This window comes from Neolamprologus multifasciatus, chromosome 5 (genome assembly GCF_963576455.1).
Source record: "Neolamprologus multifasciatus chromosome 5, fNeoMul1.2, whole genome shotgun sequence".
NCBI classification, from domain to species: domain Eukaryota; kingdom Metazoa; phylum Chordata; class Actinopteri; order Cichliformes; family Cichlidae; genus Neolamprologus; species Neolamprologus multifasciatus.
This window is the reverse complement of record NC_140443.1, coordinates 9,199,237-9,219,592: the sequence shown is the minus strand read 5'-3', so window position 1 is coordinate 9,219,592 and position 20,356 is coordinate 9,199,237. Positions and strand designations below refer to the sequence as shown.

Sequence of the window (20,356 nt, the reverse complement as noted above, 5' to 3'; positions counted from 1 at the left end):
TGTGTAGAATAAATCCTAAAGGACCATAACTGCTATCAGTAACAGCTTCATTCACGATTTATTAGATGAGCTCATCCATGACGACATTTTATTTCTTCAATTTGCAGAAGTAATTTTTCATTTGTCCACTAGCAACTCCACAGTCATACTCTCTTATTCGCCATCTAAAACTAACAGCTTAATTATTTTTATAGGACAAAGTGGAAAATAGTTCAAGGCAATATTCACACATATTACATATACATATATTTATAAGCACAAAGCAAAGGAATGATGTACTAAGGGATCTAATGCCCATTTGGTTGATCTGGACCTCACACTAGTCTACTAATGCCATCTTCTGGTGAAAATGATCATCACAGGTAGGGACAAAATAAGGATTATTAATTCTTTCATGGAAAACAGTAGATGTGAGAGGCTCCATAACATGACATGGGAAACAAGAAAAGAGTAAACATGTATTAGTGACAAAAAACTGTCAGTACTTTCACCTGAGATTGTATTTGTTCACACATACATATATACACATACCCTTTAGTTTTTATAACTGCTTTAATACTTCATGGCACAGATTTAACGAAGTGCTGAAAACATTCAGATCTTGGCTCAAAGAGTTGGCAGTTCCTCTTGTAACCGGAAGGTTGCCGGTTCGAGCCCCGACTCGGACAGTCTCGGTCGTTGTGTCCTTGGGCAAGACACTTCACCTACCGCCTACTGGTGATGGCCAGAGGGGCTGATGGCGCGATATGGCAGCCTCGCTTCTGTCAGTCTGCCCCAGGGCAGCTGTGGCTACAACTGTAGCTGCCTCCACCAGTGTGTGAATGTGAGAGTGAATGAATAGTGGAATTGTAAAGCGCTTTGAGGGCCCCGAAAAGCGCTATATAAAAATGCAATCCATTATTATTATTATTAACATTCCTCAAAGATTTTAGTTATTACGGTCATGACAGCGTCATTATGAGCTGCAAATCCATGATCCATATCAACCACATCACAAATGTGCACTTTTGGCCTGAAATCTGGTGACTGTGCAGGCCATTTGAGCACAGTGAACTCATCATCATGTTCATGATTTGACCTTTGTGACATGGTTCATTATCATGTTTCAAGCAACTATTAGAAACTGTGTACACTGCAGTGATAAAGTGATGGACATCAACAATACCCGAGTAGGCTGTGGTGATTAAACAATGGTCAGTTTGTTGTGTGGTTATGTTTACGTTTGAACTTTTTTATGTAACCTTAATTACCTTAAGTTAACTGAACTAATGATTATATATAATTTGCTATTTGCCATGTTTGCACATAGGGATGTCACTAGAATACTAAAAACACCATGGAACCTGTTTTATTTTTGTTTTTTGTTTTGTTTTTTTCAATATTGTAGATACCTGTGCAGCATATGTAGGCTGTAGTAGGGTTATGAAAAAAACTGATACTCAAATACTAAAGCCTATTCAAGCTGTAATAGGGCGAGGGGCAGTTTACACTTTGGACAGGTCCCTAGTCTGTCACGGTGGTAACACAGAGGCATACAATATAAATTAAAATAAAAAAACGCTCCACAGGCCAACTGGAGTACCAGACCTGGACTCCTTCTGAATCCATTGCTGTGTGAAAAATTTGGACTGCATATACACCTTCAATTACATGGGTAATCACTAGTTGCTGGACTATCAAGGGGCCAATTCAAAGATTGTAACATCATGTAAAAAGGACAGTATAACTACCATGATATATGTAGACTTTAAAGGGTGTTATATATACACACACACTACTAGTCAAAAGTTTGGACACACCTTCTCATTTAATGGTATTTCTAAATTGTAGATACATACTGAAGATATCAAATATAAAAAGCAAAATCAATGGAATTATGTAGAAAAGAAAAAAAACTCAGAGTATTCTTGGAAGTAGCCACCCTCTGCTTTGTTGAAGTGCTGCAAACCCTTGGCCTTTTTCAATGAGTTTAATGATGATGTAACCTGAAATGGTTTTCACTTCACAGGTGGGCCTTGTCAGGGTTCCTTTTTGGAATTTGTTGCCTTCTTAATGGGGTTGGGACCATCAGTTATGTTGTGCAGAAGTCAGGGATCTTTGGTTCCACCCGTGTGTGTTTGTGCAATGCAGAAAAGGTGAACGGATGGTCTCTACATGCATTGTTCCCACCATAAAGAAGGAAGAAGGAGGTGTGATGGGGGGTGCTTTGCTGGTGACACTGTTGGGGAGTGATTCAAAATTGAAAGCACACCGAACCAGCATGTGTACCACAGCATCCTGCAGCAACATGCCATCCCATCCGGTTGTGTTTGATTGGACCATCATTTATTTTTCAACAGGACAATGACCCCAAACACACCTTCAGGCTGTGTAAGGGCGGTCTGACCAAGAAGAATGATGAAGTGCTGCACCAGATGGCATGGCCTCCACAGTCACCTGACCTAAACCCAATCGAGATGGTTTGGGATGAGATGGACCATAAAGTGAAGGCAAAAGGGCCAACAAGTGCTCAGCATCTCTGGGAACTCCTTAAAGACTGTTGAAAAACCATTTCAGGAGACAACCTCACAAAGCTTATTGAGAGAATGCCAAGAGCAAGAGTGTGCAAAGCAGTAATCAAAGCAAAGGGTCGCTATCGAACAATCTAAAATATAAAACATGTTTTGAGTTATTTCACACTTTTTTGTTTACTACATGTATTCATTCATAGTTTTGATGCCTTCAGTGAGAATCTACAATGTAAATAGTCATCAAAATAAAGAAAAAACCTTAAATGAGAAGGTTTGTCCAAACGTTTCACAGTAGTTATCTTTGTATGTCTTGACAAAGTACATATAAACATATAAACTAGCTTAACAAAACTGAATTAAAAGATCATTTGGTTTAAATAATAACTTAGGCAAATATATTCTTTTAGTTTAAGTCTATTTTTATTTTTGTTATACTGTTTCCCTCCCTTTTACACAACTTAGTTCTGATTCGATTTCAATTAGAATTTTTTTTTCAGCATTTATTTAGTTATTGTTGACAAAGGCTGTTGACAAAAACTATGATGAAAGTTACTGGTCAATGAAACTAAAACTACCTTTAAATATTAATGCAAAATCTGCAAATTATCTACCCTAATCATTTCCATAAAGCACTTTATGGAAGTCACTTTGTGGAAACAAGTAAAATTAAAATTGAAGATAAATACCAGAAACATAACAGCTTTTCATAAATACTGCAAACATGCAAATAATTTTTTTCCTTTTTCCACTTCTGAGTGGATGAGACCGTCTCATACGTATGCTATAGCTGTAATGTGAACACTAACACCATGAATACATGTTCACTAGACCAGTCTTCATTAAATCTGCAGTTTTCTGCATCAACTTTCTATTAAGGCTCTTCAAGAGTCCAATTTTTCATGCTTGACATACATTCAGAAGGCCTTTCTCCTGCCAGTGTACTCCATAAACTACAACACTGCATGTGTCTAGCTTGACAGCCTCATAAATACGAAGCCTAAAATATTGCAGTCGCCCTCTAGTGGGTTTCTGCGGTATAAGTAAGGCGAGTCTGACGAAGGCTAACATACCCCTAGGAGGAAAGTTAGTATAATCAAATAATAATATATTACCTAGGATACAATATTCATTTTATTTTAAAAGAGCATCTTGCCCCTCACAGTGCCTGCTGAGAAAATTCTGTCTCTTGGACAAATGTAGTTGACGACAACTGGACTAGAAAATAAAGAAATCTAATAATTTGACTGAATATTATTCCAGTTCTGAGTCCAGAAATTATATAAGGTAATTTGACAGTTCGCTAGTAAATTCAATTAAATTCTGTGTTGTTCTGTGGTTATGGCATCATGTGTCAGGAAGCTTCCCCTTTTGACTTTTTTAATCTTATTATCTTGAGTTTAACATAAACTCATGGGAAACTTTCACTGGCATGGTAACAAATCAATTTGCAATAAATGCAACTAAAACGATTTCATTTCACCTATGTCTGTTTGAGAAAGAGCACTCACAGGACAGGGAGAAGAGAAACTAGTGCAACTGTACTGTGAAGGTATAAACTGTATAAATTGGGACAACTGTATCACTGGTCATTTTTTCAATACATAATAATGACATCATTTTCAAACTCTAATAAATACAATTAATGAGCCCTTTTGGGTAACTAAGACGGTGTGCATAAATCTGTGCATCAAAGCCAGATATGTATATCATACAGCAACATACATGTAAATGTCAAAAAGAGAAAAGAAAAGAAAAAAACAAGAAATATTAATAATAATCAATGATAAAATTTAGTACAACTTCAGTGAGTATCAGATTTTTTTTTTTATTTTTGTGATGAACTGTTTTTCTGTGTGAAGCTATTTTGACTGGTCAATCAGACCCTATGGTTAATCTGTAGACGTTATACTTCTAACCTAGTTAAAAGTGAGAGACTTTCTCTTCTGCATATGTGAGAAGTAAGATTTCCAACACGTCGCTGTGGCCCTTATGAAGCGCATGCCAATTGGCCTCTCAACAGGTCCCAGTTTTAGTTTAAATGATTTCCAAATGCTGCGCATATTGTTTGCTGTCCCACAGCATAAAAGAAAGCACAGATCCATGCAATATAATTAACAGTGTCTTACCGCCTCTCATCACTGCAGCGCTCTAATGACAGGTTAACGGGAGGCTTTATTTCATTTTCTGGGTTAGTAGATGATATACAACATTTGGAAACTCTGGTTTATGTACACCCTAGAGTAGCTAAAACATACTGAGAGTGTACAGTATTTATGCTGACAGTGGCTTTGGCTATGTGCTGGTAATGTTACTTGCCCACACACTTCCACTGAGCAGCCACATCAACAGTGGCTGCAGCAGTCTTTAACAGAAAAATATAAAGTATAAAAAAGCAAATACCACAGAAATATGGTAGAGATGAGCATATATTTCAGCAGATATGTTACAACAAGCACATGATTCAGCCACCTTCAGCGTTCGGTGTAGCACGCTCCAAAGTAACGTGTTCCTATAATCACATTACATATTTTAGAGAAACATCTTGACTGGACTAAATTTCAGCAATTAAGGTTACAGCTCTGTCTTTACTTGTGTAACAAAGATTCTTCAACCAGCTGAACATCAGATGGTTAGAAATGGGGGAGAGGGGGGGGGGGAAGCATCCTCGTTTCTTCCTGCGTACTTGCACTTCAGTTAGCTGATTTCAGTTTGTGTGCAGGAAGAGGAAAATGGTGGAGTGATAGCTTTAAATTTTTCAAAAGAACTCGAAAAAAATATTTCAGGAGTATTTGAACAGAGAGACATGAACATAACTTTTATTTTCAATGAACCAAGTGACAATAGCATTTTCTGCAGGACAGAAAAAAACTGCATCATACTGCAAACACAACTCAGCTTCTTTGTAAACAGCTGCACAGACTCCATGCTGACACAAAGTTAGCTAAGAACTCTGGGTGATGGTGATGTTAAAGCTGAGTGAATGCTGACCCCAGCGTCTCTTTAACAGCTATCAAAGGCATGATGAGCAGTTAGGCTCGTAGACTCCATTTCTAAGTGGTTCCACACTTTCCACATTTCCATCACTTTAAGGGTCTCTCTGATTTTTAACTTTGTTTTTTGTTGGCTTTGTATTCATACATGTTAACAAAAAAAAGACTGAATGTGTGTTCACATCAGGATAGGATAGGTTACAGTTTCTGTTATTGTTAACTAGTAATTATGTGACAATACATTTCAGCTAATTTTATACAATGTAAGGATGTAACTTTTTTTTATTGACAGTTAACAAAAAAAAAAAAAAAATTAAATAACTTGGATTATATTTGAAAACTCCAGACTAGACCCTGCACACTTTAGCCTCAGTTTCCAGGTCTTAGCTGGAGTGACAGCCAGTGTGGTCTTCCACTGTTGCATCTCTTTCAAGGATCCAACTGAGGTGCATACTTCAGTTGGAACAAGTGGCTATTTAAGTTTCTGTTGCCCGTCTATCACTTTGAAGCAGCCTGGCCATTCTCATCTAACATCAACAAAGCATTTTTGCCCGGAGAACTGCCACTTACTGGATATTTTCTCTTTTTCAAACCATTCTCTTTAAACTCTAGAGTTTAGAGAGGGGAAAATCTTAGCAGATGAGCAGTTTCTGAAATACTGAGCCCAGCCACATGGATGCATCCCTGAAATGCCCCAAATGAAAGCATATTTCATTTTGGGAAGAGTGACACTGTTTTTGTTATTTGTCCGCGCGTCTCTCGTTGCTCAGCCTAGAGAGGTAACGGTCCAAATTTGCTGGAGTTTGAAACAAAATCTCCACCCACTTCTGCTCCTCCCAAAGTTTTCCCTCCTTCTCAGCTTCCCTCTCTCCTGCACTCATGAAATCACTTCAAGACAGACTCCCTCCGAGGTAGCCAATCTGTGAGGTTTATTGGTTTTATAGCTCACATTTTCAAAGTGCCATAAAATCTGCATTACATAGGTTGTGTTTTTGTGGCTGTGTGTTACTGCATGTTTGTACAAATAAATAAATTTAAATTAAATTAAGAACACACTATTTTGTTTTGTTTTACAATAAATCCTTTAATTCATTTTTACAAAGTGTGTTAATTGCTTTTCAGCTGTTTCCGTGACTAAAGTCAGAACAGAACTACTAATCTCCTAAATTGAGCTGGTAATTATGTATGGGTGGAAAAAATGCTTTTCCCAAAACATTAGGTGAGTTGCCATTTTACAGCTTCCTGCTCAGAACTCTGCTTGAGCTCACACAAATAAGCCACTGCGTGTGGACACCCTGTGTTCTTGTGCTCTCAGACAAAATAAAATAAACATTCCTAGTAGTCAACCATTGAGATTCACATTTTAAACAAAACCATAAAGAAAGCTTCTGTCTTTTTAAAGAGGCTAAAAGAGGCTTTCTTATAATCTCAGAAGCACATGTCTTCTGAGAATATAATCCAGGTAATATCCGTCTAATATGATCTCTAGTAAGTAAAGAGGATCTGCCGCTTAAAGTACTCATGTGATTCACCAGACTAGCCTCAGTGATCAGAGCCATCCAATTAACAAGCAAGCAAGTTTCCATGGATAAAACGCCACTGACGCTTCTGAAACACCTTAAAGAAGTGAAATTCTGGTTAATGTACCTTCCTCAGCACACTTTGGCTAATTTTAACCTTAAAAACACCATTAACAAAAGAGAAATTAACTACCAACAATGATCTAGTCTAACATATGTCTAAAAGACAAACATGCTTTCTTTTACTGTGTTTGATTGCAAAAGGAGGTGAGTATATGTGAAAGCAAGTGCGTGTTGACTGAATAAAATGAGAAAAAAATGCATGCAAATGAAAAAACAACACATTTTTACAAAATGGTTTGCAACAGCTTGAGATTTTTGTGGTCTTTAAAGTACAGGGTAAATCTACAGGGGATTCACTGTGAGAAACTACAAGTAAAGTATTTCTGCCCATGAGACAGTGCATCATACATTTCAGAGAGCATTTAGCACACATGCTCCGAGGCGTATGCACATGATTTATAGAACTAAAAAGCAAAAACTTGAATATGACATCTGAAAATGTGCTTACAACTGAGACGCACACACACACACACACACACACACAGGGTTCAGAGAAACTATATATTAAAAATTCACAATGGACATTTCCTATAGGCTTTGTTTTATCCAAAGATTCTAGCAATTAGATCAACAAGTAATCCTTGTGAGCCAAAAGCTTCGTGTATAGAGCTCTAAATGCTACATGTCAAAGTTTTTTTCTACTATTAGATTACTACAATGTCAGAGAGAACAGAAACCCCAACAAGCATCTGTTTAAACCTTCTGTTTGAAAGGTGCAGCTTCTCAAACTGAAGAACGTTAGAGAAGAGCATTAACAGCGAGACGCTAAAACAGGTTTTATTAAACTGCTGATAAACTGAGGGGCTGCACCAAGCCCTGCGTAAAATGCAAGGATTATTTTGAACTGGGAATAAACTCCCTATGACAAAGTATAAAATGTAGGACTTTAAATGACTGGAAATAAGTCAACTTTATTGGATAAAATGTTACAGAAGAAAACATATACAATGGGCAAGAAAACTATTTTGTTCCTGTTGTGATTTGTGGAGGGGAAACGGTAAAATCTGCTCCTTGTCATTGACTACTCAAGTTGTGATTCATTAGGACTCAAGTAGAAGAAATACTTAACTAGCTAACAGTGTAATTAATATTTTACTGGGGTGGCATGACTGATGGCTTACAGCTGTGGCCATCGGTACACCACTGCTTTCTTTCTTCAGCAAAAGCTCATCTTGGGCTCACAGTAAGGAGCCAACTGCCCACCTCAGCATCCCACTGTTTGAGCTCAATGTTTGATAGAGGTCTGCAGAGGGTGGGGGTGTTACAGGAAGGAAATTCAATGACTGGGGGGAAGGATGGGCTAAAACAGGAACAGGGGAGATTTGGGCACTGCTGGTATCAAGTTACAAGACTGTTCCTTGAGAATGTGAATTTCCTCGACTTACTATTGTTGCTCATTTCTCTTGGCCTTAGGGTGGGTCTTTTTTTTAACAACTCATTTAGCATACCTTCACCAGTGTTTCCAGATGTGCAATTCACATAGAGCATGAGTGGAGCTAGCATGAAAGCAAACAAAAGTAAAGCAAAGAGCCTCAAGTTGCAGGGGGGCTAGATGCTTTCAGGACTTTGTGGAAGTGTGAAAGGTTTAAGCGTATCCTGTGGTGTCTCAACTACTGGCAAGACTCGCATTGATTGATGGCCTTGCCGAGTAGTGAGGACTGCAGGCCACTGAAATGGATTAATGCTATTAACATAACAGTGGATTGCACCTTTGTTTTGAGTATGATATTCTGCTCCATGGCCTATTTCTTTAAGCCTATTAAGGACTTGATTGTCACAGCCTATTGTGAGCTATCACCTTTTATTGTGAATGGATTAATGCTCCCGTCCAGACAGGGTTCACAGTTCAAACAGACATTGTTGCCCAGTCAGAGAATGGATGAAATAATGAACAGTGATCACCAAAACACTTCACACAATACAGCACTGCTATAAAGGATACCTCAAGCACTGAACCCCTTTTTTTAATGCACATATAATCTAAACATCGAGAGGCATTTAAAGAATGCAGAGGGCTTTTTTAAAAAACACACAACACCCCAACAAGATCTCATTACTCGCTTTTCCTATGTCTGCCTTCCTTTTGCCTGCTAGAAGGGTGGGGGCACAGATGAAGGGTTAAAGTGGAAGACGGGGTGTAGGGCTGGGCCTTAGTGAAGCAGGAAGGGGGGTGGCTATATAAAAACTGACAGAACACAAGTGGTGCTTTATCCACACCATCCTGCTCTGGGTAAGAGGAAACCCTAAAGTGCTTTGGCTCAACCAGCTTCTCGTCTTCTTTCCCTCTCTTTTTACTCACACCGGTTGGACGTGTGTCCGCTCAGGACAAGAATGGCAGCATCCTCCGCACAGAAAACACACAGGCCCTGCATAATGCCGCCTTTTGCTTTGCTCCTCATCGTTTCATTTTTAAATGGTAAGTTACTAAATACTAAATGCAAAGAATCCAAATTCTCAGATCGCATGCCCATCTGCTGAATTCGAGTGAACTGTAAGGGTGGGGTTGGGGTGGAGCAGCGTTTGTTTGAATGGTCTTTGAGTTGAATCCAGGTTTTAACCCTACAACCCTTTGATTCCCAGGAATCCTAACAGTCTCCAACATAAAACAGATCTATATACATTCTAAAAGCAGTTGATAAAGATTTGTTTTCCCCAACATATTTCTCAGAAAAAGGTTACTTTGGAGTTTGCCCAGGCAAACAAAGGGATTTTTTTAGAGGGTGATTTTTTTAAATTATGAGGAGGTATAGTGAAGTTTGAATTGATACTTCAAGTTAAAATCTCTATTTTGAACTTTTGAGTATACAGCCAAACAGTTTTTAAGTATTATCTAGTTATTTTTTTTGTATTGCACTCTACTGTACAACAGAACTATTTATGGGCATTCCACTGGTGTTATGTTTCCTTTTCTACAGCACTGGTTCCCATGATTTTCAAGGACTTTGAGAAATGTGTATTTATATTTAGCTGGTTGTAACGTGAGGCCAGTTGAAGCGTGCATGGAAGAAGGGTGTGGGGTTTGCATGTTAATGTGCATTTCAAAAAAGGCTGTGGTGAAGTAGCAACAGATTTGGGGAGCCATCGGGGATATATCAGGATGTTCAATTTCCACAGACAGTTGGAACTGGAAATTGGAAATTTTTCACACTGCAGGACTTATTCTAAAGTTTAGTTCCTACAATAGCTTAATTTAAATGTGGCAAATGCTTTAAATTCATTTGAAACCAGTTTTGAATAGAATTCCGATCTGTAGCTTTATACCAGTAAACAGACATTTGGTGACAGGAAAAAAAAAAGACAACAATAAAAGATAGGATATGCGCAGAAGAAAATGTATATTAAGATTCAATAGTGGCATAGGAAAGTTCAAAACAACAAAAACAGCTCTCGTTCAAGCTCTTTGGCTCATGCTTTACTATCATCTTGAGTGCCCTCTGTTGTGGCTGCAAATGAATCACACACTGGGGGACTTGATTCAAACCTCATGTCCCGTTTATGGCATGTAGAACTTATGGGATTGAGGTCATCAGCAAAGGGAGGCAGCTGCATCGGCTTTGCAAAATAAGACTGCACCCATATAGTTTCAACCAACAGTGGGCTATCGATTCAGATCTGGAGGGATACAAACTCTTATTCTCTAGTTGGATAAGAAAAAGAGTGTTCTGATGAGAACTGCTAATTCAAAGCATCTGACACTGTATCTGGGCCAAATGGGCATGCCAAATAAAGATGAATAGCAATAAAGAAGATAACAGATTTCATAGTACAAATGAAAAACAGACCACTTAAGCTTAAGCATATTTCAACCACAGAATCAAGTTTACAAACTTAGGCAACAATCCCTATTCCTGAATTGCCTTTCCAACCAAGGACATGTGAGCATTGCAGTTATCTATATATAAAATTAAGATGGGTTTACTATATAATCTGATGAAATGAGAGTAAACATACAGATGTTGTGAACAAGCATGTTACCCTGACAATGAGTTCATTTTCATGAAACAGTTTAAGTTGACTTTATTGTGAACTGATTTGAAGAATCACTAAAGTCCCAGATGTAGCAAAAATAATTAGAAAAATGTCAGCAACAGATTGTTCATTTCATTTTTAGAAACACAGCAGAGAATATCTCAAGTCAAACCTCAGTGTCAAGTGAGCCAGCGGTGACAAGTAGACATGCTGATACACACACACAAACACACACTACATACACGCACTTAACATATATACCATTCTCGTTTGCTTGGCATTGTGTTTTCCTTTATCCATTACTAATAAGAGCAGACTGTTTTCCACTGTCCTCTCAGCAGTGTTGGCTTTGAAGTGTTTCCAGCCTTTGTACTTCTGGGTTTACTGTGTGTGTAATAACAGTGAATATACATTCACATGGTATAGCCGAAAATGCGGCTTTATAAAAACAACCAGGAGGTCCAAGCATTTGCTCTGATCTACAAATTACATAAAAGGGAGTGCCAGAGAAGCAAGGAAAATTATCACTGCATAAACAAACTACGAATATATTTCAAGTACATACTCTCTTTTCTTCACAGCCAGAAGGTCCTGGGTTTAAATCAAGGTTGGGGCCTTTCTTGGTGGCACTTTCATGTTTCCCCATGCCTGTATGTCTGGTGTTCTCTCATTATGAGTGAAACTGAGGGTGGGGTCCCAACTTTTTCCCCAGAGTTCACAGGTTAACTGCTGATTCTAAATTGGCTATGGATGTGAATGTGAGTGTAAGTGATTTGTAATTTCTCTGTGATAACGATAGGCTAGCCAACTGTCCAAGGTACACTGGCCTCTCACAGAATGACAGCCGAGATCTTCTCCAGCTCCCCATAACCCTGAGGTGCATAACTGATTAAGAAAATGGATGAAATGAGTTCATTGTGTTATAGGGGTGGCTGTAGCCAGGCAGAGCAGGTCAGCCACTAATCAGAAGGTCGGTGGTTCGATCCCAGGCTGCCTCCTGGCTGCATGCCAAATATCCTTGGGCAAGATACTAACCCCATGTTTGCCTACTGGTGGTGGTCAGAGGGCCCGGTGGCGCCTGTGTCCGGCAGCCTCGCCTCTGTCAGTGCGCCCCAGGGCAGCTGTGGCTACAATGTAGCTTGCCATCGCCAGTGTGTGAATGTGAGTGTGAATGGGTGAATGACTGGATGTAGTGTAAAGCGCTTTGGGGTCCTTAAGGACTAGAAAAGCGCTATACAAATGCAGGCCATTTACCATTTACCATCCTTGGAGTTAATAAATATTAACATTCTAACTGTTACTTTTATTGGAGTGCATTAAAAAAAGAAGACTTTAAGATTCAACTTCAAGATATTCATTATACATGTTGTGGTACAACTGAAATACTGATAATTAGTCAAGCAAGGAAATTCCTATAAATGACCAAGGTTAATATTAATTAAACAAGAATTCTAGTTCAACATCACACCATATCTGAGTATGTGTAAGTGATAAGTGTCCATGTTATGGGAAAGCTGATGTTAATTATATGAATATAGATTAATGAAAGTGTTATGAAATGTTGCTGTAAGCATCTGTGTTTATTAGTCTCCAGTTGACTTTTTTGCTGTAAAACTAAACGTTTACAAGGAAGTGTGGAGGAGTACCTCATCCATCTGGCCCTGGCAGTGGGATTTTTTCCCCCTACAGTGCCCAAGTTTATAACGTCAGTGTTACAGATACAGAGAATGAATCTGTGGGCAATGACTAAGTGCAGTTAGTTCAACTTCTTGATGCATTAAGATGATTGTTATTCAGTACCACCCAGAAACGTGTGCTAGCTATGATAATTCCCGTCGATTTTCAACAGGTATAATCTTAAATTTGTTCTGGACAAAATCCACGTAAAGCCTTTTATCAACTGATCCTCAGCTTTGACTGTAACAGGATCTACCTGCACACACTCAAACCAGACAGGCTCATTTCATAAACGCACTAGGCAGTGAAACTTTAGCGGGCAACTGAGAGAGTGACTGTGGGTGTGTGAGTCTGTGAGAGGGGTTGGGGAGTGATATATTGCTTGCAATTGAAAACAGATGTCATGTTTCCTGATTGTGGTCCCTAGAAACAGGCATCACACTCTTGATAAGAAGCTGCAGTGGCTTCAGGGTTGGGCTGGGTGAATGTTACAGCTGGGCAGCATTGGGTGAGGTAGATTCTGCTTCACTGGCCTGATTGAAACCATAAGATCCAGTTGGTTTGCTGCCATGAGAGAAGAAGGGCCTGGCTTCTGCTATTGACGTGACAGAAATGACAGGGTAGGGGGTGCAGAGAGGGTGCAGTAGGGGGTGGGGAGGGTCAAGATAGTAGGGGTCAACAGACTGTTGTTTCAAAGAGGGTAGAGTTGCAGAGCATGTTTAACCCTACGGGACTCTGCTCCAATGTCACATTCCATAGTGTATACTTAACAAACTCTGATACTAAATTATGAAAACATTCCTTAAGAAAACAACACTATGAATAAATCAATGAATGCTGCTTTTGTCATTCTGTAATCCTGCCTGAAATCGAGATGGACTCAGATGAAGGCAAATTCCACTTAATGACCGTAAAATAAGCTTTCTTCCATGTTTGGGCATTAATTATTTTAAAAAGAAATTATTTTAGGGATTCTTTTATACTATAATGCAGGGATACAAATATGTTTAGAATTGAAGAATGCCTGCAGAATTTTGTTTTTAAAGTCTTTTTTGAATATTACTCCATAAAAGATTTTGGTTTTGCAACTAATTTATATGTTTATACATTGCATGCTGTTGACGCAGTGCTGATCAAACAGCATGTGGGATGTTATGGCATTCATTATGGATCTATCCTGCTACTCTGTTCCACAGCTTCCATTCACTCACCACTGCACAAGACATCCCTGTCCTGCTGACAAGAGACTATTTCAAGTATATATAGTATGATCATGATTTTTGAGAGTGTTTACAGTGTGTGTGTTGAGAGATTTGGCGTTTAGCATCAAAAACAACACATTTCTATACATATATATACATTATATATATATATATACATTATATATATATATATATATATATATATATATATATATATATATATACACACACACATATTTTTTTGGTTTCCCATAAAACACAAACAAACAAACTGTGAATTAAAGCTATTGAAATGTTTTGTGGCAGCGGGGGCTAGTGGGGCTTCGGTCACTGGGACTTTAACATGGTGGTTAACTGATGTATGTAGACCATTATCACCTCACTAAGCCCCATTACATGTTACAGGGTTCTCATCAGTAGAAGCAGGCAGAGGCCAGAGGTCACGGGCACACAATGCTATATTTTCTCCCCTCGTGATCATGTATCACAGGACTTTATGGAAGCCAGGGTGGGACAGGAGGCCAAAGGCTTGTAAGGCTAGATCACTGAAAGCATCCAACAGCTGGCTCATGCTTCACATATACATACAGTGAAGCATGCAGAGTGGTTGCAGTTACATGGATGCATTTTGTCAATTTACATGAAAACCTGTCAATAAAAAAGAACAGATCCCTTGAGCGATGCATCAGGAAGGTCATCAATGAAAAAAAAATCTGCCAAATCAAAGTGTTTGCAGCTCCCTCGTAAAATAAGTACAATAAAAAGAAAATTAAAATACGTTTTTTATAGTCATATTCAATATTATTTGTATTATTTCATTATTCCCTTTTTTCTGTTGCAACATTTGTTACATTTCTTTTGTCTGCTTGTGACCATTTAGGAATTTCAGTACCAATAACGCCTTAATCAGCGCGTCTCTTTTTGACCCTTGACTTAACTAGAAACAATCAAAATGCGGGACCCAGTCTCACAATGTGGGAGGAAAGAGGGGGGAAAAAAGTCTTTGGGTCACACATCTGGTCACCCTATGTACAGTACACCATGACGCAATCTTTGCAAACTTTCTGGAACATCGTGAAAGAAATTAAACTGCTTTACGCAATGCTATGCTGTGGGAGGTGTGAAGGTTGAAGTTAAATCTCATCTCGCTGGATGCCTGGGATTAGCTGTGCGTGACTGGGAGAGGGTGAAGAGAGACAGAGGGTTGGGAGGGAGCAGGGCGTGGAACCGAAGGCTCGTCTCCTTCCAAAGCCTGCCACATTCCTTCATCCAGAGTCCCAAAGGATGGGGGGTGTGCGTTAGCATATCCAGACTGCAGACTTTACTCAGAGCAATCTGGTGGGAAAATCTTTAAGAGGGCAATGAAGTCAGGGCCTACACTAAATAACATATGGAATCTAAGTTTATTACAACAGTTACATTTGCCTTGTTTGTTCAGTGATAGTTAGACCCACGGCTGATGACTGATAACTTGACCTCTCTAGACATTAAACACAGAAAGACAAAAAAACATACCATAAGAATTCAGTAAACCCAGTTAAAAGTCCCATTTAGTTGTAGTTTGAATGAATGTGTGAAAGGTAAAGAGAGGTGAGGTGGTGGTGAGTTCAAAGGTCATGCTGTTAGAAAATCTGTTGACCTCACGGAGGAAATACGGATATAACACCACTGTATCGATTACAGCACAAAGGCCAAGGCTACAATCTACCTTTAAATAACAGACTTGCCTCTAAACCAATAACCAAAGCAGACGGCAAGTGTAAAAAGAATCTACCAAAAAAGCAGCACTGTTAGGTAAAAACAATGCGATCAAATTCAGATCCAAATGTTTTTGTAAATGTTGATCATAAGAGGTAATTATATTGCAGAGGTTTCATTCCATCTGGTTTCTGGTCTGTCAGGAAAACTTGTTTGCGTGTAATGAGTGATGGCTGGTCAGAGAGCTGGACAGGATTTACTGGCAATGTTGGCAGAGTTGCAGAAGGCCCTGTGTTATTTCGCCTCAAGCTAAACACGCATGTTTTGCTTCATAAAAGTGTTGCAGCCAATTATAAACATGTGCTTGAGATGGTCTTGCTTCATTATTATAGTTGAATTTTATCCAGCAAATATGTTAAAATATTGCTAATGTTATCATTTTCATTCACCACAACATCTCCCCAGCGTCCAGCAGAGTCTGCTTCAAAGGCAAGACTGTTACTGAGGACTAAACATAACGATCAGCCACAGTGTACATCTTTAGACTTTTGTTTTACAACACAATTGACTGGGTTTTAATTGTCAATGCAGTACAGAAAATGACCTCAGAGCTGAAACAACACATTTCAGCTTTAGCCTGTATGTCACGTTTGTATGAGAAAACCTAATTTATGCCTTACCATCTCACCCATACTAAACCTCCTCCTTTCCATTAAAATAAACAGACAGACCACCCAGACATGGAGGGACTGGAGGGAGGGCAGCTGTAGGCCGCAGGCTGGAAAAGACAGGTTTAACAAGGGAAGATGGTCCCTGCTCTGAAAGTAAACTAGAAATACAGAGTGTGTGCATGTGAAGTCAAACAGAGGATTCATATTTGCAACTTTCATATGATAAATTTACTGTTAATTTTTATGTAGATGCAGAAAAGATCACTGACCGTTATGTGTTTTCTAAAGCAATTAAAAACAATGACAAAGTGCAAAACAGATCTCACATGACAGCTGCAATAGACAGTTGCTGACACTAATCATGCCAAAGGAACTCCTTAGAGATTACCATCCCACCTGTTAGCTATAAGCACACACAATGTTTACACTGTACTTGTGGCACCTGCGTGTCACAATGGGTTATGAAGTTGGTGGAAATGTGTCACAGTGTCACCAGTGTGTAAACACATGTGTCCCATGTATGAAGACCCCAGCTTGTGACAGAAAGATGACTCCAAGAAAAGCTGAAGCAACCTGAAAAGAAAGATGAGTTATGACACAACAACCAATAAAAATTAGAATGTGAGAAAAATAGTGAAAATAAAATAAATAATAAATCACATCTTGTGTAGGTTATTCAAATGTTCCAACAATATTTAGTCTAAACTACAATTAGGTTTATAAGTATTTGGAGAAGGATACATGTCAGAAATATGAAGGCTAGATTTGAATTTGTCTAAATTTAAAAAAGGCTGCACAGTTCTGAAAAACCAAGATCAACTTTTACCAGAAATGATGGGAAGAGAAAAGTATTGAGAGGGTAAGGAACAGCATGTAATCCGAAGATTACCACATCATTTATCAAACACGGTGGAGGCAATGTTATAGCACGGGCATGTGGAACTGTGCTAATAAAATGATTACTGATGATGTGACTGCTGATCGAGTGTACAGGGATATACACTCTGCTCAGATTCAGCCAAATCCTGCAAAACTGATCAGGCAGCATTTCACAGTGTAAATGGATGACGAGCCAAAATGACAGCAAAAGCAAAGCAAGAGTTTCTCGAGGCAATGAAAAGAGATATTCTTCAATGGTCAAATCAGTCACCTGATCTCAGCCCAAAAGAAGATGTTTTTCATTCATCAAAGAAAAAGTGGAGGGGAGCGAGACTCCCAAACAAAGAGTAACTGAAGGTTGCTGCTGCAAAAGCCCAGGAGGAAGTACAGCATTTGGTAATGGGTCCTAAGTATTAGAAAACAGCATGGCACAAAGATGCCAGTGATTTTTAAATAGTTAATTGTGTGAATGCAGTAAGTTTTTTTTCACCTCTTTTTAGCAGAAAGTTCAGCTTTTTCACCACTTTTCAGCACAAATTCCACGCTTTCACCTCTTTTCAGCAGAAATTTTCAGCAGAAATTTCAGTTTCTTCACCTCTTTTCAGCAGAAAGTTCTGCTTCTTCAGCTGTTTACAGCAGATTCCACTACACTGCATTTTCGCAGGAAATGCAACTTTTTCTAGTGACCCTCTATTGTTAAATATTGTCTGTGGAGAGAGTTTGTATGCTCTCCATGCCAAAGTATCCAAGTACAAAAGTAGTTTCCTACTCTGGCTTCCTGAACAGAAAGTAAAATCTGTATGACTATTTATGTAAAAGTTGAAAGTGCCTTGTAGTGTAAGGTGCTGTGAGTTATATAAGAATAGAAAACTACAATATGAATATATGTCCATACTAGGAATTCAACTGATGGGTAAGCATTAAATATACCATTTATAATTTTTGTTTGCTGTAAAATGTCAGCTTAAATTTACACAGAATTCTAATGTTCATCTACGTAATGTGTAACAGCTGTATACAGTATGCACAAACAAAAATGAAGTCAATGTAGGTCAAGAGGGGGCAGTACAGAGCAACTGCAAACCTGAAACCTGAAATCAATCACAAACTTAATGTGGGACAATAAGGAATGACTTAGTAAGAGTGTAGAAGTAATGAGATCTGCAGAAGAACGGTATTATGGGAATGTTTTGAGAGTGAGGTAATGCTGTTGTTGTTAGACAGAGAGGGAGAGCTGGGTAAAATAGAATGAACACTGCGTACCCTGTATGGACTTTTAGATCCTACCCCTAACAAAAACACAATAAAGAGCTCGAGCCAGTGACTGCAGAGTGCAGCAGCATAGCAGCAAACGAACACAAAAATCAAATGTGTCTTTAGAGCAATCCAGGTTATTACAGGTTTTGAAATTAATCAAAGATGTTTTTCCTAAAGTCACACGTCTCCTGAAAAATGAACAACTGTGCCGTAACCTATTACATAATTCTATAATTTGGAAAAAGCTGTGGCATCACTGCCTGGTGTCTTTCAGCAGCACATTCAATCAGGGCATTTAATAGGTTGATAGAAACCCATTCCTCTCAAATTAATACAGTTCAGGAAACTATTTTGTACATTCCATTTGTGTCTAAACAAAAATAAGTGACTGCAAACGTAGGATCTTTTTTAAAACCTTGAAGCGAAAAAGATTGTATTTCAGAGTAAATGACTTTGTGATGTGATCCGTGGATCTGAGACTTTAGTTATTTACTGCACTACGATCTATTACCTAATCTTCCATCACTCCAGAGGCCTCGAGGGACATGAAGAAATAATACTGTGAGAACACTGAAGAGCTCTCATCGAGTCCAGGCATTAAGATAATAACTGACATTAAGCTAGCACCCTTTTAAAAACCATTCTCCATCCATGCTACAAGCTGTTATCTCCGATGGCTAAATTTGCCACCAGAGGTAACAGCTCCGACCTACTTTCTTATCACAGCTGCATAAGTAAATTAAAATGATGGACAACTGACTCAATAAGTCATGTTTCTTCTGTGTAACTGAATGCAAAACAAACCCTTGAAAGATTCTTTCCTATACTTAACATACATTCTGATTTAACAGCAGGAGTCATGGCGCAGACAGACGAACCTGTGAAACAAGAAATAGCGGCGGCTGTGGAATCGTCGATAGTACGTGGAGACATGGTCCAAAAGCCATCACAATTTCCTGGTAAGAAACACTATACATTACATAATAATAATACCTTTTATTGAGGTTTGTTGTACAGATTTATTTGTGTGTGTGACAAATGGACTCACTTATGAGAAGAAAAAACAGAGTACTTTATTCGAGTCACAATCTACGCAAAAAAAAAAATACCAAGTTGTCTGACAATTCTTATATGAATACAGGTATTATCAGAACAAATGTAAAATCTTAGACCTGTAAACACAAGGCAGCAAAGTGTCCCTACAAACAGACACATACTTAATAGAGTTCATTTAAAGTGTACCTAAGCCCCTGGGCTGAATGGATTACTGTAGCTGAAATAATATAATCTTTTTTCAGAATGAACTGCATATAACCTCACGCAATTTTCTAAAACCATAGCCCACTCATTTGTCTACACACACTTCAAACCAAACTGCAATACTTAATAATAAGTAAATTGCCACCTTTTTTATGCAAACGCCTGGAATCGAAACTGTGTGTATTGTATGACTATTTACCATATTAACCATGTCAACTGAATTATATTTTCAGCAAATGATGATTCACAAGGTCAAAAGTCGGTATATCCTACTGATGAACAAGGAACTCAAGCGGCTACAGCAGCTACAACTACACAGAAGCCGGGAGACAATGATTACAGTCAAACTGAAGCTACACAGAAGGCATTTGGTGCAACAGAATTTGTGGTACACACGGAAATTCTGGAATCAGATACTCCAGCACCTTCAAGAGGTGACGGACCTAACAATAAACCAAAGGTAAGACTGCACAGGCTGTCATAACATAACGCAATGTTACTAGTTTGAAGTTTATCTGGAAGAGTAGACCGAGAAAAGCATGTTGTTGAATAGAAACAAGTAAATGTGATTTAACGAAAAAAAGAGGACAAAACAAATCA

At 38.6% G+C, this 20,356-nt stretch overlaps 1 protein-coding gene across 1 annotated transcript in view; it reads left to right on the top strand.

The window, feature by feature from the left end:
• Nucleotides 1–9,219: 9,219 nt before the first annotated feature.
• LOC146518027 (uncharacterized) overlaps nt 9,220–20,356 on the top strand; it is a 17,255-nt gene continuing 6,118 nt past the window's right edge. The window contains exons 1-3 of the mRNA XM_085159969.1: nt 9,220–9,559; nt 19,348–19,455; nt 19,990–20,216. Coding sequence (XP_085016095.1) covers nt 9,475–9,559; nt 19,348–19,455; nt 19,990–20,216 — 420 coding nt within the window. The 5' untranslated portion in view covers nt 9,220–9,474. The remainder of the gene's footprint in view (nt 9,560–19,347; nt 19,456–19,989; nt 20,217–20,356) is intronic.